We start from the raw sequence: 22,126 nt of genomic DNA on the forward strand, positions 1-22,126 counted from the left end.
GAGATTTTCATTTTTATTGGATGCTTCCAATGTCATATCTAATATTATACAGATACTCATTTCCCATTCACATCTTTGCATATTCCAGCCATTCAGTCAATTACATTAAAAGAAGAAAAAAAATGCACAACTGAAATAAAATAAATTGGTAAGCTGGAAAAATACAATATAAACTGTATCATATTCAAGAAACACTCTTTATAATTAAAATCCCACTTGCAACAATTAAAGTAGGATTTTAAAAAAATCTTGATTTTTATTTTTAAATAGGTGGCCTTTATGTATATTTTTATTTCTCATTTTCATATGTACAATTCAGCAGGTCTCTCTGCCTGCCTGTGGCAGAACACCTGAAACGTAAAAACAAACACTGAAAAGGAAAATTATTAACAAAAAAAGTTCGAAGTTCATCTTCCAGGAAAGTACAGTATGGTCAGAACGTTACACACATGCTTCTTTCATCTGCATTAAGGCCTAAGCGACGGATGTGCTTTAATAAAAGCAGACAGTGTGAAGAAAAGTCCTTCCACTTTTCTCTTCAAATTCCTGTAACAGCTCATCTATTTCGTTTTCCATGTCTTCTGTGTGCTGTATCTAAGAAGAGGAAGAACACATCAGTAATTGACATCAGATGATGCTGATCGAGTTTGTAACAAGGCAGCTCTCCTTTGTTTAGGTTTATTTCTAAATCGGACCAAATTATAAAACATTAAGGACTTCATTGGCAATTTGCTAGTAATTCTAAGAATGCACCCAATATGTAGATACACATATGTATTCTTTAACATACAAAATAACATGCAACTATAATATCGACATGTAATTTGTACCACATTTGATTACTAAAGATGCAGCTTGGTTGTTGAGTTCACTACTAGCAACAAAAACAAATCCCCAAAGGAATTCAGGCAGACAGACTGGCACATTGGGCCATATTCACACTGGAATCAGAACCATTTTTCAAACACACACAGTGGCCCCATATACATTAGAAAGACCACTGTGCGAGGCAGCAGGTTAAATACCGTTGTCCCTGACCTAGTTACAACTTTGTCCCATTTTGCGATGCGGATGGCACCTTAATCCTATTTCAACACACAGCCAAGACTTGAGCCAGATTACAAAACACAGTCAAGGTCCCATCTACATTGTGATCCTCGTCCCCTACTACCTATATTAGCAGTGGAGGCTTCTAACTAGTGTGGCCAGGAATTATGTCTTGTCCTCAGACAAAAGAGAAGACCGAGAGAGACTATATAGGACCTAAGAAAGTTACATCTACAGCCCCTCTAGTTCCCACTCAACATATTGGTGATATTTTTCTTCCGATCAGACTGGGTAACAATAGCATAACAAACAAACCAATTTACTTAGAGCATATTCTTGGCAGCACTACATATGAACATGTTCCTGGATCATGCGATGCGAGGAGACCTCTCCTCCACCCCACCCAGTATTCCCTGCGAAAGAATCCAAGTAGCGGCAAGTTCCACATTAGGTGCAAGTTCCACAAGCACACACAGGAGACTTGAGAGCTTTGCCATCTCATCAAGCCTACAGAAGGTTCTGGAGACTGAAAGTGTGTGTGTGGCATCAAGAGATTAGACCAGACTCCCTATGGAATACCAGTCTGCCATAAGAGTGGAATATCAAGGCTTATTAGCTTGTGGAAGAATTTTCCCTTTGCCTTCGTGGACACGATGCTAGATTTCTTTAGAATTTAATGCATCAGCCAGCAAAGATACAAGTGTTGATTAAATAAGGTGGTAGGGCTAAGACTATTGAAGGTGGAAAGTAGAAGGTACCAGCTGCTTAAGCATTTTACGTCTCCCCCACCACACATACAAATGAGGGATTCATTCTGGGCAACCCTCCGAAAAGATGCACTCCTCATTCTTGTAACACCTCAGAACCGAACATCTAAAAATAATCACTGTATAGTAAAAGCTTGGGTCGACATAAGCGCCTGTAAGTATATACGGTTTCCATGCACACAGTGAAGTGTTAGCACATCTGGGGTTCAATGTGTAATAAGTGCTGATGCGTGCAGGCTATGCAATATTGGATTTAAACAATAGTTGCTAAAAGAATTGTGTATTCATTCAAGTACAATGCCCATGGCTAATTATGTATTTGTTTTAAACTTTTTTGCCTAGAAAAACATTCATTCAATGATGATTCATCCATCTAGGCACATCCGTTCTGAAGAGAATCCTAAGGAAGGATTCTAGAAACATCAGTTTGTCAATATGGATTTTGTTTTAGGTAAAGATTCACCTACCACAGGTGAAACAAACAAAAACAAACAAACTAAGTATTTTTTTAAAAAAAACCTTGTAATCAGCTAAGTCCAAGGTGCCCATATGGCATGAGAACTTTATACTTACACACTGACATAGCTCACAAATAAGGAAAGCTCCCAGAGTCGCCTCCTCATGATTATCCTGAATGTCCACGTTAATCACATGTACGGGTTGGCATGTCTCCTGTTCTCTGGAATTCAAATCTAGTTGGGAACACCACACAAAACAGCAACACTTCAGAAAACCATCAGGCTTTAAATGGACATCCAAGAAAATATTTGTAAGGCCTTTATGGGGAGAGAGGGCTATAGTAACGAAACAGGTCTTGTCCTGTCTCAGTCCTCCCTGAATCTTGTTTTAAGAGGTCAGGCTATTTTATGTTTTTCTATTTTGCTGTGCAGCACCCCCAAGTATTCAGTGAAGCAAAAGGAGATTGGCTATAAATAAAATAATTGAACCTTCCAGAAGGATACAAGAGCTCACCTGCCCAAGCACAAAAGTTACTTGCCCAGCCTTTACTTGGATGATCATAAAGACCTAGGCAAAGATTTTCCAAAGCAACTAGTGATTTTGGGTACTCAACTTGAGACACCTTAAAGAGGCCTGTTTCTCAGAGAATGCTCTGCACATATCCTCTGCAAGTAAGGTCCCTTTAAGGTGTCTCAAAAGCCAGGGCTCAAATTCACTAGTCATTTTTGAAATAACTGGCCTTAATGTGTTTCACTCACAGATCAAAAAAGTTAACACTTCCCAGGGAAGCATATTCTGCAAGGCTGTGGAATATCTATTAGTGTGGTTCCTCACTACTCTATAAAGCTTCCAGTCATGTGCTCTGCATTAACAAGAGGCTCTCCTTCCCACCCACCTCCTGCAACCTCAGCTTGGCAAAGTTAGCCAAAGGCTCCGGTTTAACATTTCATCATCCATTCATAGCAGGAGCTATGCAGCAGCACTCAAACCCTCGTTCATTTGCCAATTATGAAGAGTCTCGTCACACTGTGAAAGAGGTGCACAATGTGGAAACTGAATGAGCAGTTGCCTGCCACCACCGACCCTCATATAGACAAAACGCTCTTCTAAAATACTAGAGCAAGAGCTGTTCTCTACGAGCAGCGCATGCTGAGTTTAGTGGCAATTCATTCAGATCTCAGGGCGCTTACTATTGTAAAAGCCAAACTGGGTCCAAGCCAGCTCCCTTAAAGCCCCCAGAGCTCTGCAATAGTACAACTGACAGAAACCCAAAGGAAATAGACAGTGATTTGGAGAGCTGGCAACATGCTGATACGGGACTAAGCAGGCAGGCAAAACTTTTATTTAAACATATAAGATACTGGATTTTATTGGCTGCTTTATGAATTTAAAGACAACTCCTCACGATTCATGGAATATTGCATGTTGAATGGTTACCGAGGAGGCTGGGTTCTGTTCCTGGTACAGACACTGACTGTATACCCTCAAGCAAATGATTTAGCCTCATAGTGCTCAGTTTCCCCAATTTGTAACATGAGGACAATCCCCCTTGAAAAGCACCATGTATGTGCAAAGCACTGTTACATCTATACTATCGATTTATACTCCCCAGGCTAATTTTACCATTAGTTGGAGCCAAGCACTCTGAATTTTAAGGGACAGCATTTGTAGGGATGTTTAAGACAGGAACTTTGTCTCCAGTGGAGTAGTAAAGAGACTCTTCTAACGAACCAGAGTGCGTCCTTCGTATTTGGTGATGGCAATGCCGGCCAAAGATAAATGCAGGGCAACAGTTCAGCAGAAGCTCCTCTAGTGACTTTGCTACACTGCTCCGTTCCTGCCTCCGCTCTCACTTCTAAGCACCATCACATTTGCATTAGCCTTCAGCGTGTGGCGGCACACGCCCATGAGGCTCCTCAAGATTCTCCAAAAGCCCCTCTGGCACACTCAGCTGGGCTCTGTCAACAGTGGCAGCTGTTCTGTGACAGCATTAAGAGAAACAGGTAAAGAGGGCTTCAACTGAGAAAGAACCACCAAGAAAGCTATTGAACCTCCATTTCCTTGGGCATGTCACCTCTTGGCTTCATTTACCCCATTCACAGGATGGGGATAGCACGTCTCTACGTCTCTGGCACATTATAAGGATTGTTTAAAGGCCTTTAGCACAAGAGAGTGCCATGTAAGCATTAAGCATTCACTATTCAGCAACTGAACGGTTGCTTACTTAGTAAAAAGAAAAGGAGTACTTGTGGCACCTTAGAGACTAACCAATTTATTTGAGCATAAGCTTTGCATCTGATGAAGTGAGCTGTAGCTCACGAAAGCTTATGCTCAAATAAATTGGTTAGTCTCTAAGGTGCCACAAGTACTCCTTTTCTTTTTGCGAATACAGACTAACACAGCTGTTACTCTGAAACCTGCTTACTTAGTGTAACATGAACCAGTTTCCACTTCTCTCAATAAAAAACAAACTTAACATTTCTTGATACCATTAAGCACTGGAGATAGCTCTCAGACTATGGGATCATCCAAGCTACAGTTTTTAATAAGTTCATAGTCAGGTTGTAATGGAGCTGACTCTATATATCCACACCAAGGCTGTTAGCCCACAGCTTCTGACTGTTTTGGCATACCTGGCTTCAACCCTGCTTATGGACAGGGTTGTAACATGATTGTCAGGCAGTAACTAGGCTCTAATGCAGGTCTGCTGAAATGCAGATGGGACCCTCTAACCTTGCCTAGCTAGCTAAGAAGATCTGGAGGACCTTAAAAACTGGAGTAATAGCAATGGGACGAAATTTAATGGTGCAAAGAGCCAGTTCATGCACTTAGGGACTAACAAAAAGAATTTTTGCTATAAGCTGGGGATTTATCAGTTGGAAGCAACAAAGGAGGAGAAAGACCTGTTGTATTGGTTGATCACAGGCTGACTATCAGCCATGAACGTGATGCGGCCGTGAAAAAGGCGAATTCAATTTTAGGATGCATCAGGCGAGATATTCCCAATAGAAACTGGGAAGCGTTAGTACCATTATACAAGGCACTAATGAGATCTCATCTGGAATACTGTGTGCAATTCTGGTCTCTCATATGTTTAAGAAAGATTAATTCAAACTGGAATAGGTGCAGAGAAGGGCTACTAGGGTGATCAGAGAAATGGAAAAATCTACCTTATGATGAGACTCAAACAACATGGCTTGTTTAGCCTAGCCAAAAGAAGGCTGAGGGGAAATAGGATTGCTCTCTATAAATATATCTGAGGGATAAATACCCGGGAGGGAGATCGGTTATTTAAGTTAAGCACCAATGCTAACAAGAACAAATGGATATAAATTGGCCATCAACAAGTTAGGTGAAGATTTCTAATAGCCTTGGAATAGCTTTCCAAGGGAAGCAGTGTGGGCAAGAACTTAGCTGGCTTCAAGACTGAGCTCAATAAGTTGATGGAGGGGTGGTATGATGGGACTCCCTACAGTGGCATGTAGCCCACCTGCGACTTCTAGTAGCAAATATCCCCAACAGCCAGTGATCGGGTACTAGATGTGGAGGGCTCTGAGTTACTACAGAAAATTCTTTTCCAGGTGTTTGGTGCTTTCCAGGGTCTTGCACACATGCTCAGGGTTTAACTGATCACCAGTTAAGGTTGTGAAGGAATTTTCCCCCAGGTCAGACTGGCAGTAACTCTTTGGCGGGGAGAGGGGGAGTGCCTTCTTCTGCACCAGGGGACATGGATCACTTTTGCAAGTTTAAACTAATGTAAATGGGGCATTCTCTGTAATGTGAAGTCTTCTAATAATGATTTGAGGACTTCAGTAACTCAGCCAGAGGTTAGTAGTCTATTCCAGGAGTGGCTGGGTGGAGTTCTGTGGCCTGCAATGTGCAGGAGGGCAGACGAGATGATCAGCCTTAAAGTCTAGGAGTCTTCCCACTGCCAGGATTTGCATGGGGTGGGGGTGGGGAAGGCAGGGGGGAAAATATCACATGGTGCACGGCTCTGATAGAAGAGCACCCGCAACCCTCTGCCTCTGGCAGTCTTCAGCTGAATCAGTAATCTGTGGAAAATCTAGGCAGCTCTCCTAGAACATACAGACCCAGTTATGTATTATGGAGATGTGGACAGGCCAACATAGCTGGTGAGACACTGCTGTGTGGACACACTGAACCAATGTTCGCCATATTTATGCCAGAGCCTGGTTACTGTTAACATGGTCTGAACTGTAGTAAAGATTGGGCAACTGACACACCTAGACTTTTGTATGGACTCATTTCCAAATGGCAACTTCTGCTTTCAGGGAAGTAGGTAGGAGGGTTGTCTTGCATCTCTCTCCTGCAAGGTGACACCCTCTCCATAAAGACAGGATGCACCATATTCAGCCTGCTGGGATTCCGACCTCAGAAGCTTTTGGAATCTTAGTCTGTAAATGTACTTGACTTTCAGGATAGCTCCTCCAATCCCACCAACCTGCTTTGAAGGCACCTGCACACCCCACTAACATCTTTTACAGATATAGTTGGCATTTTCCCAGCCAGCCATCACCTTTATGACACATCTGACCCCAGATCAGGGACCACTAGTCTTTTCCCAGATGCATCTGCCACCTGACGCCAGATGGGTTGGATACAGATGTTTCCAATTTGAGAGGGACTAAAAGGGTAATTGAAGTAAACTTAGTTTAACCATCCAAGGTCCTTACCTTCTACTACTTGATCATAGACTCTTTCTTCACAAGTTAGAATCAGATCAAACACATCTTTGCAGTTCTGGAATCTTTCTGGTCGTGGCTTGATTCGCTTATTTCTGTCCAACATGTGTAAAATCCCATTCTGTGTATATCTGAAGTTTCTAGAGTTAAGTAACTTGGAAAGTAAATTTTTGTATTTTCAGTAAAGTAAATGCTTCCATTACTCTTTATTTGCCTTTGTTTGCTTAGAAGCTAATAATTAGGACCAAAACAAAAAACAAAAACCCCATAAACCCACCCAAGGAAGAGATAAAAGATGTCTCCTATTTGAAAATATAAAGGTCAATGAACTTAACTGAACTCTACAGCAATCTCCTAAAAGCTGGTAAAACAACCCAATCAGGAAAATTCACAGCGTCTCTGGAATACACAGCCACCTTCACAGAAATTTACTATTACTGTCAGTACAGAAGCAAAAATCACCCTCGAAGGCTCTGAAAATGAAGAAGCTTTAAGAAACGTCTGTCTTTTATAGAGCGAGTTCCGTAGCCACAATACTTGAACAATTAATGACATGTACCCGTTTTATATACATAAAAATGTATGTCTTCTGTTTGCATACAATATTTCCCACAGTAAGGGCCTATATGTTACAAGCCAGTCATATTGTGCTCTTAATGCTAGTTGCAAAAATGTGTGGGACCTACTCAGAACTGGGTTTGTATAACTGATCTTCTTAAGGGAATTAAAAAATCCAAAGGAGAAAAGTGCCTTGAAAATATGTCACCAGGCCTGGGTGTGCTGGAGAAAGACATTGATTTATGCTTATTGGAACTTTATACCGTCTCCATATGAAAGGGATGAATTTCATCTGCTGCTTAGTATCTATTACAGTGATATGACTAATCTCAGGGTCAGGATTCACACACTGCATTCCAGTTCCATACAGGAATGGGACATACTGCTGTCAACACCATCATTATCTTCCCAGGCTTCTGCAACATTCGGTTTCAGTAAAATATGCCAGCATACAGGGCCATTTTAACCTGTGGCTCATTTATGCTTTTTGTCAAACCACTGCAGAATCAGGCCTCTAGGATTTTTTTCAATTGTTTTTTAAACTGTTCAACATACAAAGTCTTGCTATAATTTGAAACCTAGGTGAAAGACCACTTATTTATTTCCAGACACTCCATTTCTAAAAATAGATATTTTCAGAAGGTAATACACCAAACTTAAAGCCAGGTTTCAGAGTAACAGCCATGTTAGTCTGTATTTGCAAAAAGAAAAGGAGTACTTGTGGCACCTTAGAGACTAACCAATTTATTTGAGCATAAGCTTTCGTGAGCTACAGCTCACTTCATCGGATGCATACTGTGGAAAGTGTAGAAGATCTTGCGTGTATAAAAAGATCTTCTACACTTTCCACAGTATGCATCCGATGAAGTGAGCTGTAGCTCACAAAAGCTTATGCTCAAATAAATTGGTTAAACTTAAAGCCCTTAGGCAAAACCCTCTCTGGAAGCAGTTTCAGACGTGGATTAGGAAGGAACACCAAAAATGTGTGAATAGAAGAAAACCTATTAGCCAATGCACATCTTTCCTCTCACCTTAGAAGAAGCAGTGATACTTACAAACAAGTCTTTGGAGAATGCAAGTTTGCACTGATTATTACCAGTATAAAGATGCACCATTTACAAATGTGTGATTTTTGTGTCAAGAAATTCCCCTCTTTAGTAGCCAGACCCTTTCTGATCTTGAATCTTGCAAACATTGAAGTGAGCTATCCATTTTTACATTCTTTACAGATTCATACTCCTCCCAGATCCCCTCTAACTTCTTTTCTAAAGATCTAGTTTCTAACTCTTTGAAATAATTTAGGACTCAAATCCCTGAATCTTTCATTCTCGTTATCCTGTGAGTTCTAAAATTCCCCTCTGCTGCCTGGGTAACCAGATCTATTCAGACTATCCCAAATCCATTCTCGAGTGGTGTTGAAGGAACTGCGTTAAGTCACTTCCTCTAACCTACAGATGCTCACCTATGCCCTCCTCAACACTGAATTCTGATGTTTAATAAAACAAAAGTTTTGAATTGCATCAAAAATTAACCCCAGCTCCTCTGCCTACTCAGTGTTCTGCTGTAGATAGAGTGGATAGTCTATTTCTATTATTTTGGTCTTTCACTATCAGCCTACATTCTCTGCAGTGAATTGTCCAGACCACTTGCTTAACAGACAACATTCTTCTGAATGTCTTTTGCTCTGCAAAAGAAAGATTGGCACTGCCCTTTTTATATCCTCAGCCAATTGTCATCTCACTGCAATGTTTCCTTCTTCCAGATCACTAATGAAAATCACTCCCCCAAGCCTTGCGCTATCCCTTTCTCCAAAAACGCTTTCACTTGGAATTATGATTGGTCTACAATGGCCAATTAGTTATCCACTCAAATAGTTCTATAGCACTTACTAGGTCCATAGTTTCACCAGGTCACTCTTGGTTACATCCTTGAAAAGCTCCACTGGATTTACTAGCCACGTTCTTCCTTTTGGGAGTCCATGTTGTTCATGCTTCTGCTTTAATGGATGTTAGTTCCCCGGATGTGCCTAAAACATATGCTTTCCTTCTACTCTCCAATCTATCAGGTATGCCCCCAATTTCTGCTTCCTTCAGAATCCTGATTTGGAACCCATCTGGTCCTGGATTTTTCGGTCTATATACTCTCTTAATCACATGCTCTGGCACAATATCAGTTTCTCCCGGGTATGTTTCCTTTCTAAGATAAAATATGTCTCTAGCATCTGTCCTTTAGCTTTCTTTGCTGAACACTAAGGCAGAGAATTACATTTACTAAAAAGCCCACAGTCAAGTTTTACCTCTTCTGCCAACTTAGAGCTACTTTCTCCCAGGGGCCATCTGCCTACATACAGAATAAGAGGCCAGAAACAAGTATTTTAAGATTTATGCCATTTTCATATATGCTCTTATTATACACATTGCACCTGAAAAAACCAACATACCACACGTTGAAAAACTGGAGGTGGTAATGGTGAGTGTTTGCATTATGTACTCATGATTGTTTTCTTTCCCTCATCACAAGCTGGGGTGAATTTCAATATGCCTTCATGGTGTGACACTTGTGTCACTGTCTCCACTATGCTTGCTCAGATATCTTGAGAGTCATTTGAGTCAGACCTTCCTCTTCTGCCCACACAGTGTCCCACCCCCACTGTCTCCTCCCCTATGCATTCCAGACACATTTTTTGGCATAGCCACCTCTCCAGATGGTGTACACAAACTTTTCCTTTGACTTTTGAACAGCAATGCTGGCTCTCAGCTCCAGCAGGAACCTCACCACTGTGATGTTCAGCAAGTCAACACTAGCAGCATATGCATTTCTCCAGGATGTTTTCAACCTAGACAAACCACTACTTGTCAATTGTATTATGCCCATTTTACATCCTTGATCCCACCGCCTTTTATAATGGGCCTGATTCTGATCTCATGCCACAGTAACTCCACTGAAGCCAATGGAATCCCACAAGGGTGAAACTGAAAAGCATAATTAGCATTAGGCTCAAATGCGTTTGACTCTAGGCAGAAAATGTTGCCTGCATGCACACCTAATTTCTCCTGTACCCTTAGCACTATGTACTAATTTTTAGTCAATAAGCCACAAGCTATTTACATGAGCAGTCTCTCAATTTTACGAAAGATGTATGGTGTTCATTTCTTGGTATGGAAAAACTCTTTAGGTCTTTGCAAAATTTAAAGAACTCAACTCATCAGCTGTCCACCACTCATTCCACACAAAGCGAAAAAGATCACAATGAACAGTAAAACAAACTCAACTTAGTTTAAAGTTTTGTTTTTCAAGAGATCATCTCATAGAAGATTATACTCTGTCCTCCCACCTTATCCCAAACAAGAATAAGCCCACCCACTGTTTGCCCCTCTAATCAGTTTATTCATAACCTCCCAACTCATAGAATTCAAACACACAGAGATGCACACTAGCTCTGTGTTATTAGTATATTAGTTGGCAGATACATACAGGCAAGTCCTCAGCAAAGTGAGTGTCTTCCTTCATTCCTTATAGTTAGCAATACGTATCTTAAACCTTCACAAGCAATTCAGCACAGCTGGCCGCGCACGTGCTGAACAGACGACTCTGAGCTCAGACTATTCCCACCTCAAAGTCTAGCTCAATGCCAAAGCCAGGGGAAGTACCGGCCTGAACGTGTTTAGGTTACATATCACGCTGGCACCTCCTTTTCTTACTCCTCTCAAACACACAGTCACGCTTTCATCCACACTAAAGAAGCTATTCTTACAAGCAGCGCAGTAGACGGCTTAGAGTCTGATGTCACGATGTGGATAGAAAGTGACTAGATCGCCAGGCTCAATGGGTAGTGATCAATGGCTCCATGTCTAGTTGGCAGCCGGTATCAAGCGGAGTGCCCCAAGGGTCAGTCCTGTGGCCAGTTTTGTTCAATATTCTTAATTAATGATCTGGAGGATGGCGTGGACTGCACCCTCAGCAAGTCTGCAGATGACACTAAACCGGGAGGAGTGGTAGATACACTGGAGGGTAGGGATAGGATACAGAGGGACCGAGACAAATTAGAGGATTGGGCCAAAAGAAATCTGATGAGGTTCAACAAGGACAAGTGCAGACTCCTGCACTTAGGACAGAAGAATCCCATGTACCTCTACAGACTAGGGACCTAATGGCTCGGCAGCAGTTCTGCAGAAAAGGACCTAGGGGTTACAGTGGACGAGAAGCTGGTTGAGAGTCAATAGTGTGCCCTTGTTGCCAAGAAGGCTAACGGCATTTTGGGATGTATACGTAGAGGCATTGCCAGCAGATCGAGGGACGTGATCATTCCCCTCTATTCAACATTGGTGAGGCCTCATCTGGAGTACTGTGTCCAGTTTTGGGCCCCACACTACAAGGATGTGGAAAAATTGGAAAGCGTCCAGCGGAGAGCAACAAAAAATGATTAGGGGACTGAAACACATGACTTATGAGGAGAGGCTGAGGGAACTGGGATTGTTTAGTCTGCAGAAGAGAAGAATGAGGGGGGAATTCGATAGCTGCTTTCAACTACCTGAAAAGGGGTTCCAAAGAAGATGGATCTAGACTGTTCTCAGTGGTAGCAGATTACAAAACAAGGAGTAATGGTCTCAAGTTGCAGTGGGGGAGGTTTAGGTTGGATATTAGGAAAAACTTTTTCATTAGGAGGTGGTGAAGCACTGGAATGCGTTATCTAGGGAGGTGGTGGAATAGCCTTCCTTTGAGGTTTTAAAGGTCAGGTTTGACAAAGCCCTGGCTGGGATGATTTAGTTGGGGACTGGTCCTGCTTTGAGCAGGGGGCTGGACTAGACCTCCTGAGGTCCCTTCCAACCCTGATATTCTATGTGTTGTATAGTAAGAGGACACTTTGGTTTATTGCTATATAGTACTGGTACAGGAATTAAAACTTAGTATTTAAGACATCAACAGGGATTCTTTGTCGCCAACTCTGAAGAGTGCAGCAATGTCCTATCATTATAAGGTTTAGTCAGCTACTAAAATATTAAAACAGTCTTAGGCTTCCAAACCATGGTGATTTGGTTAAGAAAACTGGATCAAGCAATCACTTTCTCTAAACACCCACCCAAAATAACTTCTACAGGACTGGATCTATATTGCATTTGTTTAGCATGAATCACTGCCAATTGCCAACCTGTGCTGCTGGGTTCTTCCATCCTATTGTTGCTGCATTGTCTTTCTTCTTACTTAATGAGCCCAGCTCGCCTCTCATTTAAATGAATGTAAATCTGGAGTAACTCCATTGCAGTTAGTGGAATTGTGCCGATCTTAAACCAGTGTAAGGAGAATGAGGCCCATTGAGTAGATACTTAAGACAATGCAGCAGAACCCGAGCTTTTTTTACACATTCTCAGTTGGAATTCTCTTCATGCAAACATTTATCTAAAACATTTATCTAAATTCTAAGTTTAATATTTTTGCTTCCTATTTCAATAAATCGTCTAAAAGATGTATTTCTGCTACTTAGCCTGAAAATTTCTAATTAAAAATTTAAAGAAGTTCACTTTATCTAAGTTTCAGTCATCTCTCTTGTACGACTTTGTGCTTCTAACCAGTTAGACGTGTGTCCTTTTTCTTATTCCCAATTCCGCCATTTACAGTTTTCCAGAGGCCTAAAGATTTATAGTTCTATAATTTGCAACTATTTCAAAAGTTGTACTAAACATGCCAAAATGTTTAAACAGAGTGAATCATGTAATAAAATACAGATACAGTGGTTGGGGGATTTGGTTTTTAAAACAAAAACCGTATGGCTTGAATGTGTTAGGTCCAGGCTCTCTGTTTATGTTTATACCACAATGAAGTTATTCACCACCTTTGAGTACTGTAGTTATTCTAAATTCTATTTCAGAAGTTAAAATTTAAGAAAAAGTTAGAGCATAGTCGATCGTACTAAAGGCTAGGTTCTCTCCCCAAAGTTTACAAAAGCGTCTAGTAAGAGTAATATTCTGTTCATCGTGTAAACAGCATGATCTGAGATGTAAAATAATGTGTTCGTGCAAACTTCTCTGAGGGTGGGATAACACTCTTCTGTATGATTCACGTATTGACAATTCTGGAACAAGGAAATACAGAGATTTTAAGGGAATAAATGTACATTACCATCACAGACGATAGAAGTCACTATGAGCCTCACACTCAGACCCTTGAAGCGATGCTAAGTCAAGCTGCATTAAATGGAAGAGATCCCTCAGAAGCTGACTTAGTGTCAGCATCCAGATGTTTTCTATCCTCTCCCCCCACATTAAAGATGCATCTTCACAGCTGTAGGCCAGACCTAACCCAACTCTAAACCTGTGGATACCATTTTCAGAGATTAGGATTTTAATTGGCGTACACTTCGTATATGGAACCACAAGGGGACAATAAGAGAAAAAGACAAGGTGGCATTAAAGGGAAACGGCTCGTGGGGGCGTGGAAAATTACCACCATACAAGCTCACAATGATGTAAAAAACTCTAGTTTTACTTTTGTAGCAAGGCGACAGTGAAGCTGTGATCTTGGCCAGGGCACCAGATATTCTAGTGAGATTTGGAGCACAGAAACCAGAGAGCCTGAACAGAGTCCATTCTTTTGGAGTTAGGATTAGGGAAAAGTCTTGCACTTGATGGTGGCAGATTTCTTTTAAGCACTTTAAATGGCAAAAAAAGAGTGCAAAGTCTGCTGAGACAAGAGAATTAGATTGTTAGAGAACTTTCAGATACCACATAACAGATGTGTTCTGGACATCGCAAAGTGAGGCGAGATTCCACACTTCACACCAGGGAGAATCAGAAGTAATTAACTCCATTAACTTCAAGGGGAGTTACTCCAAATTTACATCAGGGTAACCGAGATCAAAATCTGCCCCTCTGTTGAAGTGTGAAAGGGTTTGATCACAGAAATCAGAAAAAATGGCTTTTGAAAGATCTAACCCAAAGCTAGTGACCAATGCTATTATATTTCCTCATGCATTAACCTACTACTGCACTGTGAAAGGGCAAGCACCCCAAAAAGGGAGGTTTATTAAAAGAACTCCTGCAATATCACACAAAATTTGCAGCAAGGGCGGTTTAGGTTGGACATTAGGAAAAACTTCCTGTCAGGGTGGTTAAGCACTGGAATAAATTTTCTAGGGAGGTGGTATAATCTCCATCACTGGGGATTTTTAAGAGCAGGTTGGACAAACACCTGTCAGGGATGGTCTAGATAATACTTAGTCCTGCCTTGAGTGCAGGGGACTGGACTAGATGACCTCTCAAGGTCCCTTCCAGTTCTATGAAAATATACAGACATATTGTGTATTAAATAGTACAGCCAGCTATTAAACTGCTCTTTAACATTGAAACATTAGTCCAACTCCCAAAATTGTCCTGCAATGTGACATCACGGGGAATCTCTGATCAGGGAAGGCAAGGAAGTAGAAGAGCAGGAGTACTGCAAGTCAGGACTTAAATACATGAGCAGATGTGTTCACAAAATGAGCCTACCACATGCTTTTATCAGTCCTGTCAGTTACATTAATTAATGCTAAACTTTGCTATGCATTTATTAAATCCAGCATGAAGACAATCCTAATTAATTAAACCAACTCTGTATAATCTTACCTTGAAATGAAAAGGGATGAAGTTATTACACTAACATCCTGTCATTTTAAAAAAAAGAGTTACAGGGGAACTAGATGACTCAGTAATGAGATAGGGAGCTCTACATCATTAGGTTGCCAGAAGTTACCACCCTCTGATGGCCAACAGGGGAAGAATGGGAGCTTCCAGTCAAGTTTCCAACATGTAGGTGGCCACACCGCAAAAAACACACCCACACAAAAACAAAACCACATCTATCAGCGCTCACCATTGTACCCATTGTGAACAGTCTTCAAAAGACCAAGAATGGCAAATGAACTCCTTTTTCACCTATGGATGTGGACCATTCAGAGAAGGACTGAAGCACATTGTTGGGGTGAACCAAGGGGGAGGAAGCTAATGGCCATAATGTACATTTTGTGGATAAAGGCTTCTGTCTCCAGGACTTTCATCCCAGCACCTTTCACAAGCATTAAAATAGGGAAGTTACTATTAAAAAAAAAAAAAAAGAGAGGCAATTCTTGCCAGTATCATAGAATATGGTTTCCGGTGCTACCTCAGCCAGACCATGGCAAGAACTACTTGTACATAAGCAGGCAATTTTTGTAACAATGCTTGTAACAGTAAAGAAGAAAGTCCGTTTCAAACTCAATATAAAATAGGCCAGGAAAAGTTGCCCTAAATCAATTGTTCCATTTTATTTTGGGATTGTTTTCCCCCTGATTATAAATAAAGTGGGGAGAATGAGTCACCAGTTATATCAAAACACAGAGGGGCTCCTGCATGAAACGTAGCTGGAAGGACACTGTAGTTGTACCACAATTATTGCTGTGTAGGGTGGTCAAATTCCATATTGATGGATGTGGGACAAAAACCTCCTATACAGAGAGGACAGTAAAATACTGGCTGTTTGTATGGTTTAGATGTAAAAACCTTCACAGTTCCCCTTCTTAAAATATGACCATTCCTAAACATAGGACATTCTTCATATCCATTTCCAGATGCAACAGACTTTGCATTTAGACCCCACCCACCTATTTTGTCTGCTCATGGTCTCAGACATTCTATGGTTAACTGAGCATTTTACATACACAATTTAAAGTACAGAACAGATGTAGCAGTAGGATATAGCCAAAAAAAGTTCTTTTCCCTCAAATGCCCTTGGATGTTTACTTTATAATTCTATGTATTCTAGGGCCTACATTTTCAAGTGACTAGTGATTTTGTATGACTAACTTCAGACATCTTAGAGGTCTGATTTTCAGACAGTGCCTAGCATCCACCCTTGGAGTATCAAGTCCCTTTAAGGTGTCAAGTTGGGCACCTAAAATAACTAATAGTTTTTGAAAATTTAGGCCCTTAATGCACAAAGAAAATGGTTTCACCTTCAACAGGAACAGCCCTTGGCCTGAACAATGGCATAGCTCAGACATGGGTAACTTTATTGGGTCACTACTTCGATTGTAAGCTCTTTAGGGGGAGGGACTGTCTTTTTGTGCTCTGTGTTGGTACTCCTCACACGTGGGGTCCTGGTCCATGACTAGAGCTTCAAGGCACTGCCAAAATATAAATAAGGGGAAAAAATAATTCAGAGTAAATAACTAAGGAAGCGATGAGGACAATGAAATGGGAGGAACAGGAAATAAAACGGGGCTTGTACAGTCATGCCAGGGGAAGGGAGTTAAGTGAGGGAAGGAGGAATAGATCACTAACTGTGCACCCTGATACCCTGAGTTTTCCATTAATTATGTACTATTCACTCTTTGTCCAACTGGGTTTAGCATAATCTGTTTCTTCACAGAGATTTCAGCAGCATCTGAGCCATAGAGCTCTAATTAATTAGAGTTGGCACACAGACAACAATGCACAGATCATCTTCCTAGGCCAACTATACTTTAAAATAAACAGCAGTAGTATCTGATGCATTTAAATTTCAAACACAGCTAGACAATCATGTGTTTATGGCACACAGCATGAAGAGGCAAGGGCAATACACGCCATGGGTACTTCACTCTGCCAGCCCTTTCCAGCATAGGAAGCCATTGTCATAGTTGGACAGATATTCTATTTTAATTAGGGCTGTTGATTAATTAACTCATAAGATTAACTCAAAAAATTAATCATAATTAAAAAAATTAAATCAGTTTTAATCACACTGTTAAATAGAATACCAATTGAAATATATTACATATTTTTTTCTACATTTTCAAAGATTGAAATACAGACTAAAGTGTACACTGCTCACTTTATATTACTACAAATATTTGCACTGTAAAAGTGATATAAAAGAAAGTATTTTTCAATTCACCTCATACAAGCGCAATCTCTATCATGAAAGTGCAACTTACAAATGTAGATTTTTTGGGACATAACGGCACTCAGAAACAAAAACGCAAAACTTCAGAGCCTACCAGTCCCCTCAGTCCTACTTCTCGTTCAGCCAATCGCTAAGACAAACAAGTTTGTTTACACTTACAGGAGATAATGCTGCCCGCTTCTTATTTACAATGTCACCTGAAAGCGAGAACAGGCATTCGCACGGGACTTTTGTAGCCGGTGTTGCAAGGCATTTATGTGCCAGATATGCTAAACATTTGCATACCCCTTCATGTGTCGACCACCATTCTAGAGGACATGCTTCCATGCTCATTAAAAAAAGAATCCATTAATTACATTTGTGACTGAACTCCTTGGGGGAGAATTGTATGTCTCCAGCTCTATTTTACCCACATTCTGCCATATATTTCATGTTCTAGCAGTCTTGGATGATGACCCAGCACATGTTCATTTTAAGAACACTTTCGCTGCAGATTTGACAAAACTCAAAGAAGGTACCAAATGTGAGATTTCTAAAGATAGCTACAGCACTCCACCCAAGATTTAAGCATCTGAAGTGCCTTCCAAAATCCGAGAGGGACGAAGTGTGGAGCATGCTTTCAGAAGTCTTAAAAGAGCAACACTCTGATGCAGAAACTACAGAACCCAAACCACCAAAAGAGAAAATCAACCTTCTGCTGGTGGCATCTGACTCAGATGATGAACATGAACATGTGCTGATCCACACTGCTTTGAACTGTTATAGAGCAGAACCCATCATCGGCATAGATGCATGTCCTCTGGAATGGTGGTTGAAGCATGAAGAGACATATGAATCTTTAACGCATCTGGCATGTAAATATCTTGTGACGCAGGCTACAACAGTGCCATAAGAACACCTTCTCACTTTCAGGTGACATTGTGAACAAGAAGCAGACAGCATTATCTCCTGCAAATGTAAACAAACTTGTTTGTCTGAGCCATTGGCTGAACAAGAAATAGGACTGAGTAGACTTGTAGGCTCTAAAGTTTTGCATTATTTTTGAATGCAGTTTATTTTTTTTTAACATAATTCTACATTTGTAAGTTCAACTTTCATGATAAAGAGATTGCACTACAGTACTTGTATTAGGTGAATTGAAAAATACAATTTGTTTTTTACAGTGCAAATATCTGTAATAAAAAATAAAGTGAGCGCTATACACTTTGTATTGTGTTATAATTGAAATCAATATATTTGAAAATGTAGAAAACATCCAAAATATTTAAGTAAATGGTATTCTATTATTGTTTAATCACCCGATGAATTTTTTTAATCACTTGACAGCCCTAATTTTAATTTCTTGCCCCTACTGTGTAGCACTGTTGGTACCATGATAATGCTCAAAAGGGGCTGCATTTAAGCAGAGTCTGAATATATGGTTTAATATGGTGCACGGTTTAATACCGGAAAGCCTTCTCAGGCCCACAAAAGGCACTATGCAAATAGTGCATGAGTACAACTACTGGCATATATTAGGTAACATTCTGTACATATTATCAAGTTAAGCTTCAATCCACCCAAGTATTTCAAATGTTCCATTTTATACACCTACCAAATGAGCCTTTTAAACATGAAATTCACAACTGATTTAAGATGAAAGTTTGTCGCTATCTAAAACACAGTGGGGATTATATTAAAAACCATTTGGTAAATTGTATCCAGCTTTTAACTTTGCGTTTACCAAAGAAGTGGACACTTTTGGTGAAAACATTTTTATAGCTATCCCCGGCACCTAGGGCTTTTAAATCTTCAAATAAAAATCTGACATGCAAATGGCTCATGCTCTGGGTACAGTAGTCAACATACCGGTACAGATACCATAATTTTTCTTTGTAGAAACCAAATGTTCTGTTTTGCTATGCAGACAAGCCAATTATAGCTGTTTGGACTGGCATTTACAGGTCTCATTTTTCCATGGTATCATCTTAGCTTTCTAACTGGCTACTATTTACAACGTCAATTCTGTATTGTGTATGTGTCGTATTAGCAGAAATGAAAACCAAACATTTCCTCCAGGTGGCCTAGAAAAAAAAAACACTGATCTAGCTTTCCAGTAGTTTAAGAGCCTTCCTTATTTCTCCAGGGAATAAGACTGAAAAAGAATCAGGATTAAAAGTCCCACACTGCAGCCTGTTACAATTTACTATTACAAGAATATGGCTAGATCCATTTCAGTTTGCATGGAAACTGCATGTTTTTAAACATAAAATTTATGTAGTTCAGACCGTGTCTATATAGCTCATTGTATTGTGTAACGTAACTCAGGTTCCGAGTATTAGATCAAGTGTCTTAAAACACAAAAAGGGGATACTTTGGGGTTAAACACATTTGAAAAGTTTTTTGGTGTCAATGCCTTACACAACACTGGAAATAAAGTTAAAATATCAAGGTTACTTATTAATACCAGTTCTTGATTTTTATATTCCTCTCCACTTGGACAATGAAAATCAGATTAGTCACTTTACTTTTGTGGATCATGTGCTAGTAATGCTATGAAGTTTGGATTGCAATCAATGCAGGGGAATGTTTACAACTAAACAAAATATAGTTGTATCACAAAGTAGGGGAATCCTTTAACTGATCTTAGTTTTCGTAGTATTTTTAAAATAAAAATCTAAATTTTAGGCCCAAACTAACTTGTGACCCTTGAAGTATGTTTAATTGTTCATAACCTTGAAATGATTTAAGTAGGACCAATGCAGGCGACTGGACTAGATTGACCTCTCAAGATCCCTCCCAGTCCTACGATTCTAGGATTCTACATTTCAACTCAAATAACCTTTGGTTCTCTTACTCCCAAAGATCACACAATACATAACACTTATCTAACATTTTTCTGGTGCCTCACAGAAGTGTTTACTGAACTACACAAAGGAATTGTGTCACCCTGCACTGAACTACAGCCAGGAACAGTTCAGTAGTGCACAGTAGCACCACACAACAGTTTGTGACAGTAAGTGAAGGTTTAGGTTAGATATTAGGAAAAACTTTCTAACTACAAGGGTAGTGTAAGTTCTGGAATAGGATTTAAGGGAGGTTGCGGAATCCCCATCACTGGTGGGTTTAAAGAACAGGTTGAATAAACACCTGTCAGGGATGTTCTAGGTTTACTTGGTCCTTCCTCAGCATAGGGGAGCTGTACCAAGAGGACTTCTGGATGTCCCTTCCAGCCCTACATTTCTATGATAATCATCATATTTAGTTTGAAACTGTAGGTGGAAAACTTAGGTAGGCAGAATGCAATTTCTGACATTTGAATTTAGCACGGACATCAGAGGTGATGCCATTTATCTTTGTGATAAAGGCCATAACACCACAAAGTTTTAAATCACATCTGAAATACAGCACAGTGCCTGATGTTATCCTGGAGAGCTGATCCCACATGGGGTCAGAGGAAAGAGCTCCTACCCATTGAATCACCAGAACCAGCAGCATGTGGGATTTCCTCTGAGATCTCATCTAAGCACTAGCCAGGCTCAACTTCACTTAAGGAAGCCACAACACCAGGTGAAATGGCAACTAAACAGGTTTTCAAAGGACATTTTCATGTGGGGAAAACAAGAGCACTCAAGATCAAACTAAACCAACATACTCCCTATACTAGCCTGACTGAGGTCATTTTTATTCTATTGCATTGGATGAATAAATTCAGCATGAAAATGCAAAGCTTTTCATTTCGCAAATCCACCTCGATCTGGTTTGCCCAGTCATCCTTAGGATGACCTGTTCAGTTTAATCCAGGAAATAGGTGTCAGATTAAGATGCTCCTTGTGATGCCAGTAGCTTTTAATCTTTAATATTTTGTTGCTTAGTGCTCATAACAAGAAGAATGAAATCTAGTATTTATCCCCTGAATGGGCAGCAGCAAGGCTGGATTCCCAACACAGCTCAACCTTGCCCTGGAGGAACAGCCTCTGGCTTAGTTTAGTCTTCACGGCCCATTCAGTCCATGTCCTGTCTGCTCAGACTGCTAAGAAGGGGGCCAATTATGATGGTAGTGGTTTGCGTTGAAATGCCTTGGCCACCCATTGCATTTCACAGAGTCTCCACACCACCCACAACAGTAACAGCTTCTGTTCATTGGTGAAACAGGGCAAGGTTCAAATTGGCAACCTAGAAGTGAAAGGCTCTAATTATTAGTCCTCTCTAAAACGGTCAGTAACCCACCTCCAGGGACCATGTCTCACCATTCTCTTCCTCGCCCTGTGGGTCTTGCCTTTAACTTCGCTACCCTTTCTCACCTTTGACAGGGTGGTCTTTCTGCTGCCTTCGTCAACGAAGCCTATGTTTACACTACAGGCTTCTGGCACCATAGCACGGTTGATTGGGCGTGGGCAAAGGTGTGATTCCTAACTGACATAGCTGTGCCAGCTGAAGTCTCTAGTGTAGACACAGCTATACTGTACTGGTAAAACTACACTTTTCTTGGTATAGTTTATTTCGCTCCTCAGGACTGAAATGGGGAAGATAGGGCCTTACAAATGTGGTCACTTTGAGATCTACTGATGAAAAGAGCTACATAAAAGCTAGGAGTTACTGACATACTGGTACAAAGTGCAGCTTTGCCAGCATAGCTGCCCCCAAACTAGGAGCACTTTGCAGATATAGCATACTGGAATTCCGGTAATGGTACAGTGCTCCTACTGTAGATAG

At 40.6% G+C, this 22,126-nt stretch overlaps 1 protein-coding gene across 1 annotated transcript in view; it reads right to left on the minus strand.

The window, feature by feature from the left end:
• SSU72 (SSU72 homolog, RNA polymerase II CTD phosphatase) overlaps positions 1 to 22,126 on the minus strand; it is a 62,042-nt gene continuing 39,916 nt past the window's right edge. The window contains exons 3-5 of the mRNA XM_084651826.1: positions 6,968 to 7,107; positions 2,388 to 2,506; positions 1 to 594 (exon numbers count right to left, since the gene is read on the minus strand). Coding sequence (XP_084507952.1) covers positions 493 to 594; positions 2,388 to 2,506; positions 6,968 to 7,107 — 361 coding nt within the window. The 3' untranslated portion in view covers positions 1 to 492. The remainder of the gene's footprint in view (positions 595 to 2,387; positions 2,507 to 6,967; positions 7,108 to 22,126) is intronic.

Source organism: Lepidochelys olivacea, assembly GCF_965140295.1.
Source record: "Lepidochelys olivacea isolate rLepOli2 genome assembly, chromosome: 18".
Lineage (NCBI taxonomy): Eukaryota > Metazoa > Chordata > Testudines > Cheloniidae > Lepidochelys > Lepidochelys olivacea.